The sequence below is a fragment of the Psittacula echo genome (genome assembly GCF_963264785.1).
Source record: "Psittacula echo genome assembly, chromosome: 26".
NCBI classification, from domain to species: domain Eukaryota; kingdom Metazoa; phylum Chordata; class Aves; order Psittaciformes; family Psittacidae; genus Psittacula; species Psittacula echo.
Window position 1 is genome coordinate 2,983,904 of NC_137761.1, and position 11,566 is coordinate 2,995,469.

At 53.3% G+C, this 11,566-nt stretch overlaps 1 protein-coding gene across 4 annotated transcripts; it reads right to left on the reverse strand.

Annotated features, from left to right (window-relative positions):
- Positions 1–1,920: 1,920 nt before the first annotated feature.
- Positions 1,921–11,550, reverse strand: RIT1 (Ras like without CAAX 1). 4 transcript variants are annotated; one of them, XR_013958549.1, is made up of 8 exons: positions 11,420–11,550; positions 11,095–11,151; positions 10,140–10,213; positions 9,348–9,539; positions 7,148–8,366; positions 6,345–6,408; positions 4,249–4,315; positions 1,921–2,035 (listed from the first exon to the last, which is right to left on the reverse strand). XR_013958549.1 is itself a non-coding variant. In XM_080635174.1 (5 exons), the coding sequence occupies exons 1-5, from the start codon at positions 11,514–11,516 to the stop codon at positions 8,136–8,138; spliced, it is 651 nt and encodes a 216-aa protein (XP_080491300.1). In that variant the 5' UTR covers positions 11,517–11,550; the 3' UTR covers positions 5,389–8,135. The 4 variants fall into 4 exon arrangements, 1 of the variants encoding a protein (XP_080491300.1); XR_013958550.1 differs by having other exon boundaries at positions 6,345–8,366; XR_013958551.1 differs by lacking the exons at positions 1,921–2,035; positions 4,249–4,315 and having other exon boundaries at positions 5,389–6,408.
- Positions 11,551–11,566: the final 16 nt, after the last annotated feature.

An 11,566-nucleotide genomic window follows, 5' to 3' on the forward strand; every position in this document is an offset into this window, starting at 1 on the left:
CCCTGGTTTTAGCTGTAGGACTAAACCTTGGTGCAAGCAGCAGCAGCTGATGATGGGGTTCTCTCGTGATGTGATTTCTTGCAGGGCACTCAGATTCGAAAGAGCAGTCAATGAAACCCAGAAACACAGATATATATAACCGTGTACTCACGCTATTGCATGCCTAAGACAAACTGACCTTAGTATAACTACCACTATCAAGTTGCAGATTTTAATACAATTACTTCTCTGTCACTATGGAAGTTGTGTTTGTGCCGAACTGTCTTTGCCGGTATTCACCGAGATTGGCCTCTCTTTAGTAGGCTTCTCCCAGAGTTTAACCTCTAGTTTCTTGTTCGTTTGCCTGCCCCTTGGTTCTTGCAGTTCTGTTCTTTGCTGGTTCGGGAGCACCAACCACAGGTCCCTGGAAAGGTGGTTTGGAATTCTGCACTACAGAAAGGGAAATGGCCCTTTCCTTCGGGAGCCAAGTTCTCTTGTCAGCTCCTGGAACTCTTGGCACTGCCTCATCCTTGATGGGGGGCTCTGAGGCCCCAACAGCAGAGATTTCCATCTACAGTTCGCAGCCCACCAAAGGGCTCGCTTTGGGTGATCTGAGGGCCCTTTCCAACCCAGCCCATTCTGTGAAGGGCCCAAGAACACAAAGTGCTGGGTCAGGGACCTCCTGCTGATTCTGTTGACCCTTAAAGGGGGGATCCCACAGCTCAGGTCTGTGACAACGCAGCTGAGAGAGGAAAATGGGGTGCGGGGGAAAGGATCACAAAGCTTCCTTCCGTGCAGTTTGCGTTAGAGATGATGTGGAGCCAGCTCCCAAGGGAGGTCACCCAGGGCAAAGCCTGTTTCAAGGCACTTGTTCAGTTGTGAACGACTCAGCCTTCCCATAGGTTTCCATCAGCTCGGAGCTGTGAAGGGCTCTTAACCCTGCCTGCTCAGGGCTTCATCAAGCTCCACAAAGCCCAGCTTGGAAGCGGCTGCATTGGATCCGGTGTTAAAGACACCAAGAAGCAGCATCCTGGCAAGTTAACTTCATTTGGCTGCTTAGCCCGTGCAAGCCAGGCCAGGCGGCAGGGTGGGAACTGGCAGCAGGTCCTTGGTTGGAGCAGAACTAGAGCCAGGCTGGAGGAGTTCAACTGCTCCAATGGGATCTGAAGCAGAAGGGAGCTCGCAAAGGGGCTTTCAGGTGGCCTTCAGTTGCTTGATAATGGATCCTGTCGATGACGTCTGAAGCTCATTTCACCGCTCACAGGCCTTGACTCCTGAATTTAGAGCCCTGTTGGGAAATGATCCTTCCCCCTTCCTCCTAACGAAGGTGGAACGAGGGAGCGCGCCTGGCTGGGGGCCGCACGTAAAGCAGCAGTGGGAGGGCTCCTCCGGCCCAGGCAGCTCGCTGGGAGCTGGCAATCCTTTGGCATCTCTTCCTTCCCTCTGGAAAGCCGGATCTTCTCTCTCCTTGGAACTTGCTTCCAGGCAGAGCCTCTGCAGCAGCAGACGCTGCCCTGAGGCTGCCGCTCCCTCTGCACGGGCAGAGGAGGCTCCGTTCCTGCTGGCCTGCCCGAGGTTGTAGGTTGTGTCTTTAACGCTTCTCCAGCTCATGCTCTTGCAGGGGCTCAGAGCCCAGCCCGAGTCTCCTGTGGGCACCGGGGCAGCTCCAGCTCAGCCCCAGGTTTTGCACCAAGCGGCTGCGTTGCTGCAGGTTAGCGGCTGCCCGGCCTTCTCCTGGGAAGCCGCTTGCACCAGCACCGCCCGGGACGCTCCCTCCTGCCCGTCCGGTGCACAAAGCGCGCCTCAGCCCAGGGGATCCCAAGGGGATTCCTTGAGCTGCAAAGGGAAAGCTGAACTTGGTGGCAAGGAAACGTGCTCAGGGTGCACAGGCGCAGGCAGGAGCAGCCCTCACCCTCCATGGAACAATAGGAAACGGAAGAGGTGCAGATCTCTATATTTTTAAAGCATCACATAGACAGTAAGCGACAGGAACTCACTGTACCCCCCCCGCTGTGGTTGGGCTTCACCTTCTCGTGTCTCCTCGTGTCAAATTAACCTGGAAAATTACAACTTTGTGTGAAAAAAAGAAAAATAAAAGGAAAAAAAACCCTATCTGGACATGTGTGAAAGTGCATCATGTGTGAAAGTGCTCCATGAGTGAGCTGCTCCATGAGTGAGCTGCTCCATGTGGGAGCTGTTCCATGTGTGAGCTGCTCCATGTGGGAGCTGTTCCATGTGTGAGCTGCTCCATGTGTGAGCTGTTCCATGAGTGAGCTGTTCCATGAGTGAGCTGCTCCATGAGTGAGCTGCTCCATGTGGGAGCTGTTCCATGTGTGAGCTGCTCCATGTGTGAGCTGTTCCATGAGTGAGCTGCTCCATGTGGGAGCTGTTCCATGTGTGAGCTGCTCCGTGTGTGAGCTGTTCCATGAGTGAGCTGCTCCATGAGTGAGCTGCTCCATGAGTGAGCTGTTCCATGTGTGAGCTGCTCCATGTGTGAGCTGTTCCATGAGTGAGCTGCTCCATGTGGGAGCTGCTCCATGAGTGAGCTGTTCCATGTGGGAGCTGTTCCATGTGGGAGCTGTTCCATGAGTGAGCTGCTCCATGAGTGAGCTGCTCCATGAGTGAGCTGCTCCATGTGGGAGCTGTTCCATGTGGGAGCTGCTCCATGAGTGAGCTGCTCCATGAGTGAGCTGCTCCATGAGTGAGCTGCTCCATGAGTGAGCTGTTCCATGTGGGAGCTGTTCCATGTGGGAGCTGCTCCATGTGGGAGCTGTTCCATGAGTGAGCTGCTCCATGAGTGAGCTGCTCCATGAGTGAGCTGCTCCATGAGTGAGCTGTTCCATGTGTGAGCTGCTCCATGTGTGAGCTGTTCCATGAGTGAGCTGCTCCATGAGTGAGCTGCTCCATGAGTGAGCTGTTCCATGTGTGAGCTGCTCCATGAGTGAGCTGCTCCATGAGTGAGCTGCTCCATGAGTGAGCTGTTCCATGAGTGAGCTGCTCCATGAGTGAGCTGCTCCAAGTGTGAGCTGTTCCAAGTGTGAGCTGCTCCATGAGTGAGCTGCTCCATGAGTGAGCTGCTCCATGAGTGAGCTGCTCCATGAGTGAGCTGCTCCATGTGGGAGCTGCTCCATGTGGGAGCTGCTCCATGTTGTAACCCAAGCTTGTCTCTTGGGTTTGTTATCGCACACTGAGCATGCAAATAAAGCTGGAATCACTTCAGCTGCTGCCTGTGCCATGATTGATGCAGGCAACACAGACGGGGTGAGAGCTGGAAGGGCTCAAGGCCAGGTTGGACACAGGGGCTTGGAGCAAGCTGCTCCAGTGGAAGGGGTCCCTGCCCTGGCAGGGGTTGGGGCTGGAGGAGCTTTGAGGTCCCTTCATCCCAACCCATTTCATGGTTCTATGAATTTAAGCACTGGTCCCACAGGCAGGCATTTCTGCTCTTGGCTCTTCCCAGGCCAAGCACACACAAAGGAAAACTCCCAAGAGCTAAGTGACCAGGACACAATCCCAGCAAATGAAGCCTCACACTGATCCTGAAGCGGTGGCCCATCCAAACCCTCTCCGTGACCCGCACAGCATCCCCATCGGCTGTGATTTGGCAGGAATGGGCATTCTTTAGCCCAGTGAAAAAGAGGGCACGGGATGAGCAGGAGCAGCAGCAGCTGGACTCCAACAGTGGGAATTCAGAGGCATCCCTGGAGCCCTGGCAATGGGGATGCTCCGGGTGCTGGGCGGGAGGCTCCAGCCTCTCCCGAGCAGGGATCTGGCTCCTGTGACTTGTCCCCTGCCGCTCCCGGCACAGAACATCATCACCGGGCACAAAGCCACGGCTTCGGTAATGCCGGATCCTGCGGAGCCCGGAGCCGTTTCCCAGCAACCCCAGCGCTGCGCTCCCCTCCCGGGCAGCTCCCATGCACCGGGGGGGGGGGGTTCGGTGTCGCTTTGGGGGGCTCAAAAGGAGCCTCAGGTCTGAGCTTAAGGACCCAGAGAGGTCCAGGCCAAGCCTTATGGAGCGATGCCTCGCACCCACCCCAGCAGAAGGGATGAGGTTCAGCTCCAGCACATCCCTGTCAGTGGCACTGCTGGGATGCTGAGCACACAGGAACAGCAGAAGGCCTCGAGGTCCTGCAGGTTCTGATGCCCAAGACCCGTGCTCATGTTCAGAGCCAGTGCCCAGTGCCTGCAGCCACCGTGGTGCCTCCCATGGTGGTACCCACGGTTGTCAGAGCCCAGCCAAAGCCCCCTTAAGGACTGGTTTCTACTCACAGGGGAAGATGGGGAAGGAAATCCCTCCTCTCTGCTCTAACACAGTCCCTCGGGTTCCTCCATGCAGCTGCAACAGCAACGAAAGGATTTGCATGAGAAAAAGTCAAACACGAAAGCAAAGAGAAAGGGGCTGCGGAGCGCTGAGGGTCTGTGCAGAGCATGGGGGCTCTGCTCCCGCTCCCTTCCCACCTTCCTCGGGACCTTTCAGCCCCTTTCCAACACAATTGGGTCTCTCCTCCTCCTCTGCCTCACCAATTCCCTCGGGAGCAGCCACGTTGCCAGGGCAATGGGATTCACAGTAACAGCAGCCCCCTTCGGGCTCCATCCTCCTGTCAGGCTGCTGTAGGGAGCCATAAGGACCCCCTGAGCCTTCTCTTCGCACTGAACCCCTCCAGCTCCCCCAACTCCTCTTGCTTGGAGCAAGACACGAAATTCCCAGCGGAATTCCCAAGCACAACGCGAGCTTTTCCCTCATCAGCGCTCTGAGGCTGACCAGCTCCAACCCATCCCGCTGGGCCCTCGAGAGGAAACATCAGCGGCAAGGGTTTGTATTCCAAATGATAGAGGGTGCCAAATAACCCAGGAATTCTGTGTATTCCAAATGATAGAGGGTGCCAAATAACCCAGGAATTCTGTGTATTCCAAATGATAGAGGGTGCCAAATAACCCAGGAATTCTGTGTATTCCAAATGCTATATTGTGTCAAATAAGCCAGGAATTCTGAGTATTCCAAATGCTATATTTTGTCAAATAACCCAGGAATTCTGTGTGTTCCAACTGCTATATTGTGTCAAATAACCCAGGAATTCTGTGTGTTCCAAATGCTACATTGTGTCAAATAAATCAGGAATTCTGTGTATTCCAATGCTATATTGTGTCAAATAAACCAGGAATTCTGAGTATTCCAAATGCTATATTGTGTCAAAGAAACCAGGAATTCTGTGTATTCCAATGCTATATTGTGTCAAAGAAACCAGGAATTCTGAGTATTCCAAATGCTATATTGTGTCAAAGAAACCAGGAATTCTGTGTGTTCCAAATGCTATATTGTGTCAAATAAACCAGGAATTCTGTGTGTTCCAAATGCTACATTGTGTCAAATAAACCAGGAATTCTGTGTGTTCCAAATGCTATATTGTGTCAAAGAAACCAGGAATTCTGTGTGTTCCAAATGCTACATTGTGTCAAATAAATCAGGAATTCTGTGTATTCCAATGCTATATTGTGTCAAAGAAACCAGGAATTCTGAGTATTCCAAATGCTACATTGTGTCAAAGAAACCAGGAATTCTGTGTATTCCAATGCTATATTGTGTCAAAGAAACCAGGAATTCTGAGTATTCCAAATGCTACATTGTGTCAAAGAAACCAGGAATTCTGTGTATTCCAATGCTATATTGTGTCAAAGAAACCAGGAATTCTGTGTATTCCAATGCTATATTGTGTCAAAGAAACCAGGAATTCTGAGTATTCCAAATGCTACATTGTGTCAAAGAAACCAGGAATTCTGTGTATTCCAATGCTATATTGTGTCAAAGAAACCAGGAATTCTGTGTATTCCAATGATATATTGTGTCAAAGAAACCAGGAATTCAGCGTACAAATTCATCAGTGTCAAAAATAAACCTCTTCTGCGTAACACTGTAAACCCAAAGCGCTCGCTGCTCCTCCCATGGAGCGACTGCAAGCAAGCGGCTCCCAAGGGCATCAGTAAACACTTCCACGGCATTGAAGGCACCCCAGAAGGCACGGACATCGGTTACTTCAAGGTGGAAACGGGCCCAAAGAGCTTCCAGGGCTGCTCACGGGTTCCCCGTAGGTGCTGCCTGACCCTGCCTGCAGGGGCTGCCCCATGCTTTGTGTTATCAAGGAGACGCAGAGGGAGACCTTGGCAGCATCAGGCCCTGCTCTGCCTTTCCTATGATAGAAGCAGCAACTTTGCTGTTGCCTCCTCCTCAAAGCCAGGGCTTTCTGGCTGAGTTACAAACAGCCTTTAACCCACAAGGGCCTGAGGAGGAGGGAAGCTCGGTCCTAAAGCAGCGGCTACAGAGAGGGTGCACACAACTGGACAACGGGGCTGAAATCCCAAGCTCTCACCAATGTGAATTATCCTCAGCCCTTCCAAACGTGTGACTGGTACCAGGGGAGAGACACTGGAGCACTGGAAAAGAGAAACGAGAACCAATGGGACTGTTCAGCTCAGAACCACGTAACCCTCCTCCAAACGTCTTCCCCGAGTCTGGTCTTGGTTTGCAATCCCACCCCGAGAACAGGCACGGAATTTCCAGTCACACCTTAAGCAATAAGGACTTTAGCAAGGAAAGAAGTGGAAGTTCATGCATTTGCTCTCCTCGTTTCTTGTACTAATCCCGTTACAGAGGAGGTTTCAGTTTTGACTGCACCCTCACATGCAGCACACTCCGACTGACGTTAGAGTTGGCTTTGGAACAAGATTAACAGCGACTGACACAGATGATCAGAGAATAATGGAAGCTCTCCTACAGTCAGCCTACAAAGCTCTTTCCCTCTGAAACAGAAAGATTCCAGGCACTTTGTTCTCCAGGAAACCTGTTTTAGCCATGTCTGAGTTACCCAACTATGGTTTGTGCTGTTATTAAACCCAAGAGGAGCACCAGACATCGTGTCTCTGCTGGATTTAACTCCACGACTGATGTGGGTGTCAATCAGCTCCAAAGCAGAGAACAAGCCTAGGTATGGAGGGTGCCAGCAGCACTTTAACCAGATCATTCTTTACTGAGCGTAAGAAAACCTGTCCCTGTGCCACCTGCACACAGAAGGTCAGGATGTGACCCTTCAGGGACTGTCACTGTGCCCAGCTGATCCCTTCCTTCCACTGCATCAGCAATTCCACTTTTAAGACTGCACTGGAAGCATCTTACCAGCATTAGGGGTGCTCATTCTGGGCCCAGATTCCTCAGGATCAGGCGTTTTGTCTACAAAGGAGTTATCACAGGAAATAATCTGGATTTGCCACGTTAGAGGCTCCTACGTCCCAAAGCTCCTGGCTCCTTTCGGACAGGAACATAAACCAGAGTGGAAATAAATAAGCCAGCCCCCCCTCACCGCGATGGCTTTCAACCAGCGAGTCAGAGAACCCAAAGCTGTGGTTCCTGCAGCGTCGTGACACGACACACACTGCGGCACCCAGTAAATGCTGGGGACAGTAGGAAACTGTTCCCTCTCCACGACTGTTGCCAAGTTACAGCTGCCATAGGAACAGGATTTGCTGCTTCTGACTTGGTTTGAATCCCACCTCCACCTCTGCTGCGAACTCCCCACTTCCACCCTGGTGCTGGAAGGAAATGTATGACATGAGAACAGCAGAACTCCAGCACAGCTCCTTTCAGTGGTACCCACACCCAGCCAGGGCTGCTGGCCACGATGAGCACTGTGTAAACTACTCCTCACCACGACCTCAACAAGCCCCCCCTTGGGATGTGCATCACTGCTCCCGAGAGCAGCAACATCTGCTTGTGCAGACCATGACAAAGAGAAGATGCATTAAGTTCAGCTGGGGAGAACTTCAGCAATATCCTACACAATTCAGCTGCCAGCATGCAGTGACTGAAGAGAAACGTTCCAAAGTGCAGGGCCACAAACCTGCAGCATTTGTAACCAACCTACAAGCAACATTTGCTGGATCCAGTCCAAAACTGACAACAAACAATAGGACAACTGCTACTGGTCTGAAGCGGAATATCCAACAGGAAGAGAGCATCATTCTAAACAAGAACTGGTAAAAGTTAGGTCTTCCCTCACAGAAGTCCATTCAGGTTTAAAACACCACCAAAACGTTGTCACTAAACTGCTTTGGTTACAAACGGCTGTTCCCAGGTTTTGTTCTATGGGCAGAGGAATCCTCTCTGTTCAAGTGACTGAATCCTTCTTCCTTCGAAAGGGGGACTTGAGCCTTTTCCACACACTGCTTTTGGGTTTGGATTTCTTCTCCATGGCCATTACTGCTTCCTTCTCCTTCCTGCGGATCTCCCGCACCAGGGCATGGAACACGTCATCGATGTAGTAGCGGAACGCGGCCGACGTCTCGAAGAAGGGGCAGCTGAACTCTCGAGCTAAAGAAGAGCCTTCTTCTTTGGAGACCTGCAATAGAAAGCCCTCTCATCAGGAAAGCCAAAACCAGAATCATGGAATCAACCGCGTTAGGAAAGCCCTTTCAGCTCATCCAGACCAACCATTCCCAGCACTGCCAAGGCCACCACTAACCCATGCCCATGGCACTGAGGCCTCGTCTCCACAGTGTGTGAACACTTGCAGGGACGGTGACTCCAGCCCTGCCCTGGGCAGCCTGTTCCAATGGGGCAGGAATTGGTCCTCAGCTCCATCTAAACCTGCCCTGGTGCAGCTTGAGGCCGGTTCCTCTTGTCCCATCCCTTAGGAGCAGAGCCCAGCCCCTCCTGGCTCCATCCTCCTGTCAGGCAGTTGCAGGGAGCGATCAGGTCCCCCCTGAACCTTCTCTTCTCCATCTGAACCCCCCAGGTCCCTCAGCCCTTCCCCATCACACTGTGCTCCAGGCCCTGCACCAGCCCCATTGCCCTCCTATGGCCCCCCTCCAGTCCCTCAATGTTTCTCTTGTAGGGAGGGGGCCAGAGCTGAACACAGGATTCAAGGTGCAGCCTCACCACAACCACTGCCCTGGGCCTGCAGCCACACTGGTGCTGGGACCAAGTTTATTTCTCTTGTTCTGCCTGTTCTGGAGCTGTGCATGCACCTTCCCAGCCCCAGAACAAGCTCATTGCCACCGATTTCTACATCTTTCTCTGAAAACCCGTTTTTCTTTCACTTTCACTCCTCACTTCTGTAGCAACACAATCATCTGCAAGGAACTCTCTGGACGTTCATGAAACAACAAAGTCAGTTTGGAAAGCGGAGACGAGAAGCTGCATGGAGACCTCAGAGCAGCTTCCAGTGTCTGAAGGGGGCTACAAGGATGCTGGAGAGGGACTCTTCATCAGGGGCTGTGGTGACAGGACAAGGGGTGATGGGTTCAAATGGAACCCTTTGTATTCCTGTGTTTTCCAAGAGGAAGAGCTTGCAGCCGTGGGCCTGGCTCATGCCCTTTACCTGCCGCAGCTGTGTGAGGTCAGATTTGTTCCCCACCAGCACCACGGGGGTGTCGTCGGTGCGGCGGACGCGGTAGATGAGCTGCTTGAACTCGCGCACCTCGTGGAAGCTGCGCCGGTCTGTGATGGAGTAGCAGATGATGAAGCCCTCCCCAGCCCTCATGTACTGGTCCCTCATGGCCGTGAACTCTGCCTGCAAACAGACGAGGATGTTTCAGCTGCACCATCGCTTTCTGAGCTGCTCACGATGGACACCAAATGCACAGCAGCTCTGGGAAGCAGCGGCCAGCCGGAGGGAAGGCGCTGGCACAGACAAGCTGTGGCTGCCCCATCCCTGGCAGTGCTCAAGGCCAGGATGGATGGGGCTTGGAGCACCCTGCTCCAGTGGAAGGGGTCCCTGCCCGTGGCAGGGGTTGGAGCTTTAAGGTCCTTTCCAACCCAACCCATTCTATGATTCTTCCAACCCACACCATTCTAATGTCCCATTACTGCAGGCCAAGGCAGTACATGCTGGGATTAACACCGAGTTTCCTTGCTAGAGAGATGACACCAACACGTCGCTTCTCACCAGTACCTATTGCTTGTTGATCATGAACAGAACGGTGCCACAGAGAAAGCAGAGCACCTTCCTGAGGTGCCTAAATACAGACAATGTGATACAGATGCTGTGAGCAATGCAACGCTTCAGGAAGCTCCAAAAGCAAAGACATGGATACTTTTACAGGATTTCTGCCTCTATGCCTGACCACTGGAGACTTTTAACATCCTCCTAAAGGTCTTATTATTGCCATACCTGTCCTGCTGTGTCCAGGATATCCAGATTGGCAGGTTCATCATCAATGCGTATCCGTATTTTATAAGCATCCTCTGTGAATCCACAGCACATGGGAAAGAACAGGGTTGGCGACAAGTGCAACACTCAACAAGAACCACACCAGAACCACCCAAGCTGCGAACCTCCCTCTACCACGTTACTCTGAGCTCCATTTAACACCGAACGCTGGGATTTAAGATCCTCCCAAACGCTTGCTGAAGTCCCAGCACTGGCCCAGCTCTTTCGGACCCCACTCCACAACTCAGCTCAAAGCACAGAGGAAGCGCCTTGCCCTTCTCCCAGAGCCAGAACACACCCGGAATTCAAGGAAGAACTTGCCCCCCCCCACTGCTATTCCCTTAGAAGACGATGAATGCTGTGTTCCTCTAAAGCCGCTCTCCCATACTACAGCGGCTGCTTCCAACCAGAAGGTGCTGCTTTTCCCACCTTCCCTTTGATGCTGGGGGGAAAGGTTTCTCTCGAGATGCTGCAGACGTTCTGCAGCCACAGAGGAAGCTGTTGGGCCCTTTCCTCCCTCTCCGTTTCTAAAGCACAGAACACAAGTGGGGCTGACAGGTTCCTAGCACAGAGCTGCTCCCCACCATGGGGAGTGGATTTACAGGCAGCTCATACTGACCCCAGCACGTTTCCAGCCTTTCCCTGCCGACACACAAATACAGACAGCGAATGGCCCGAATATATGGGATAGGAAAGCACAGAAGAGCTAAACCTCAGGCTGTGCCTGTACCAGTCCCCCCAGCAGCCTCAGAACTCTTCATACCTGTAAGTGAGAAACCCAAAGGACTTTGGTCCTCAATTTACAGCCCAACGCACAGCTTGCTTTCAACTGAGTGCCTTCAAGCAATGGACCCCCCAAGAGCTTCACCTGCAAGGCGAGGGCCTGAACAGCAGAGAAGAGCGAGCTTTTCCTTACCAATTGTGGGATCGTGATCCTCTGGGAAGCGGTGGCTGATGAACTGCATGGTCATGGCTAGAAACAAAAGTCAGAGGCACAATGGCACAGGCTGGGCAGCACCTGCAGCCTCAGCATCCAGCCCTTAACGGGCCTGAGCTCGCTCCTTCCCCGGCGGCTGAACCAAACCCGCGCTCGGTGCAAGCCGAGAGACGCCGGGCACCAGAGCGCGATGCCCCCGTCCCCCCTCCCAGAGCATCCGGACACCCCCGTTAGGAACCATCCTCCCGCGGCCCCCGGCGCTGTCCCGGCGACGGTTGCGGGGCCGCCCCGGCGCTCAACGCACCGCTCTTGCCGACACCACCGGCGCCCAGCATCACCAGCTTGTACTCGCGGGACTGCCCCGGCGCGGCGCCGCCGCCCGGCCGCGCTCCGCACTCCATCTCCTCAGCGTCGCAGCAGCCGCTGAAGCGGAGAGAACGATCGGGAGCGG

What these genes read in the sequence shown, in the direction of transcription:
- RIT1 (XM_080635174.1), bottom strand. Translation starts at nt 11,516, where the DNA reads ATGGAGTGCGGAGCGCGGCCGGGCGGCGGCGCCGCGCCGGGGCAGTCC. An exon ending in CGGTGGTGTCGGCAAGAGCG is followed by an intron (nt 11,152 to 11,419) that starts GTGCGTTGAGCG and finishes TTTTGTTTCTAG; the next exon opens with CCATGACCATGCAGTTCATC. An exon ending in GGATCACGATCCCACAATTG is followed by an intron (nt 10,214 to 11,094) that starts GTAAGGAAAAGC and finishes GTGGATTCACAG; the next exon opens with AGGATGCTTATAAAATACGG.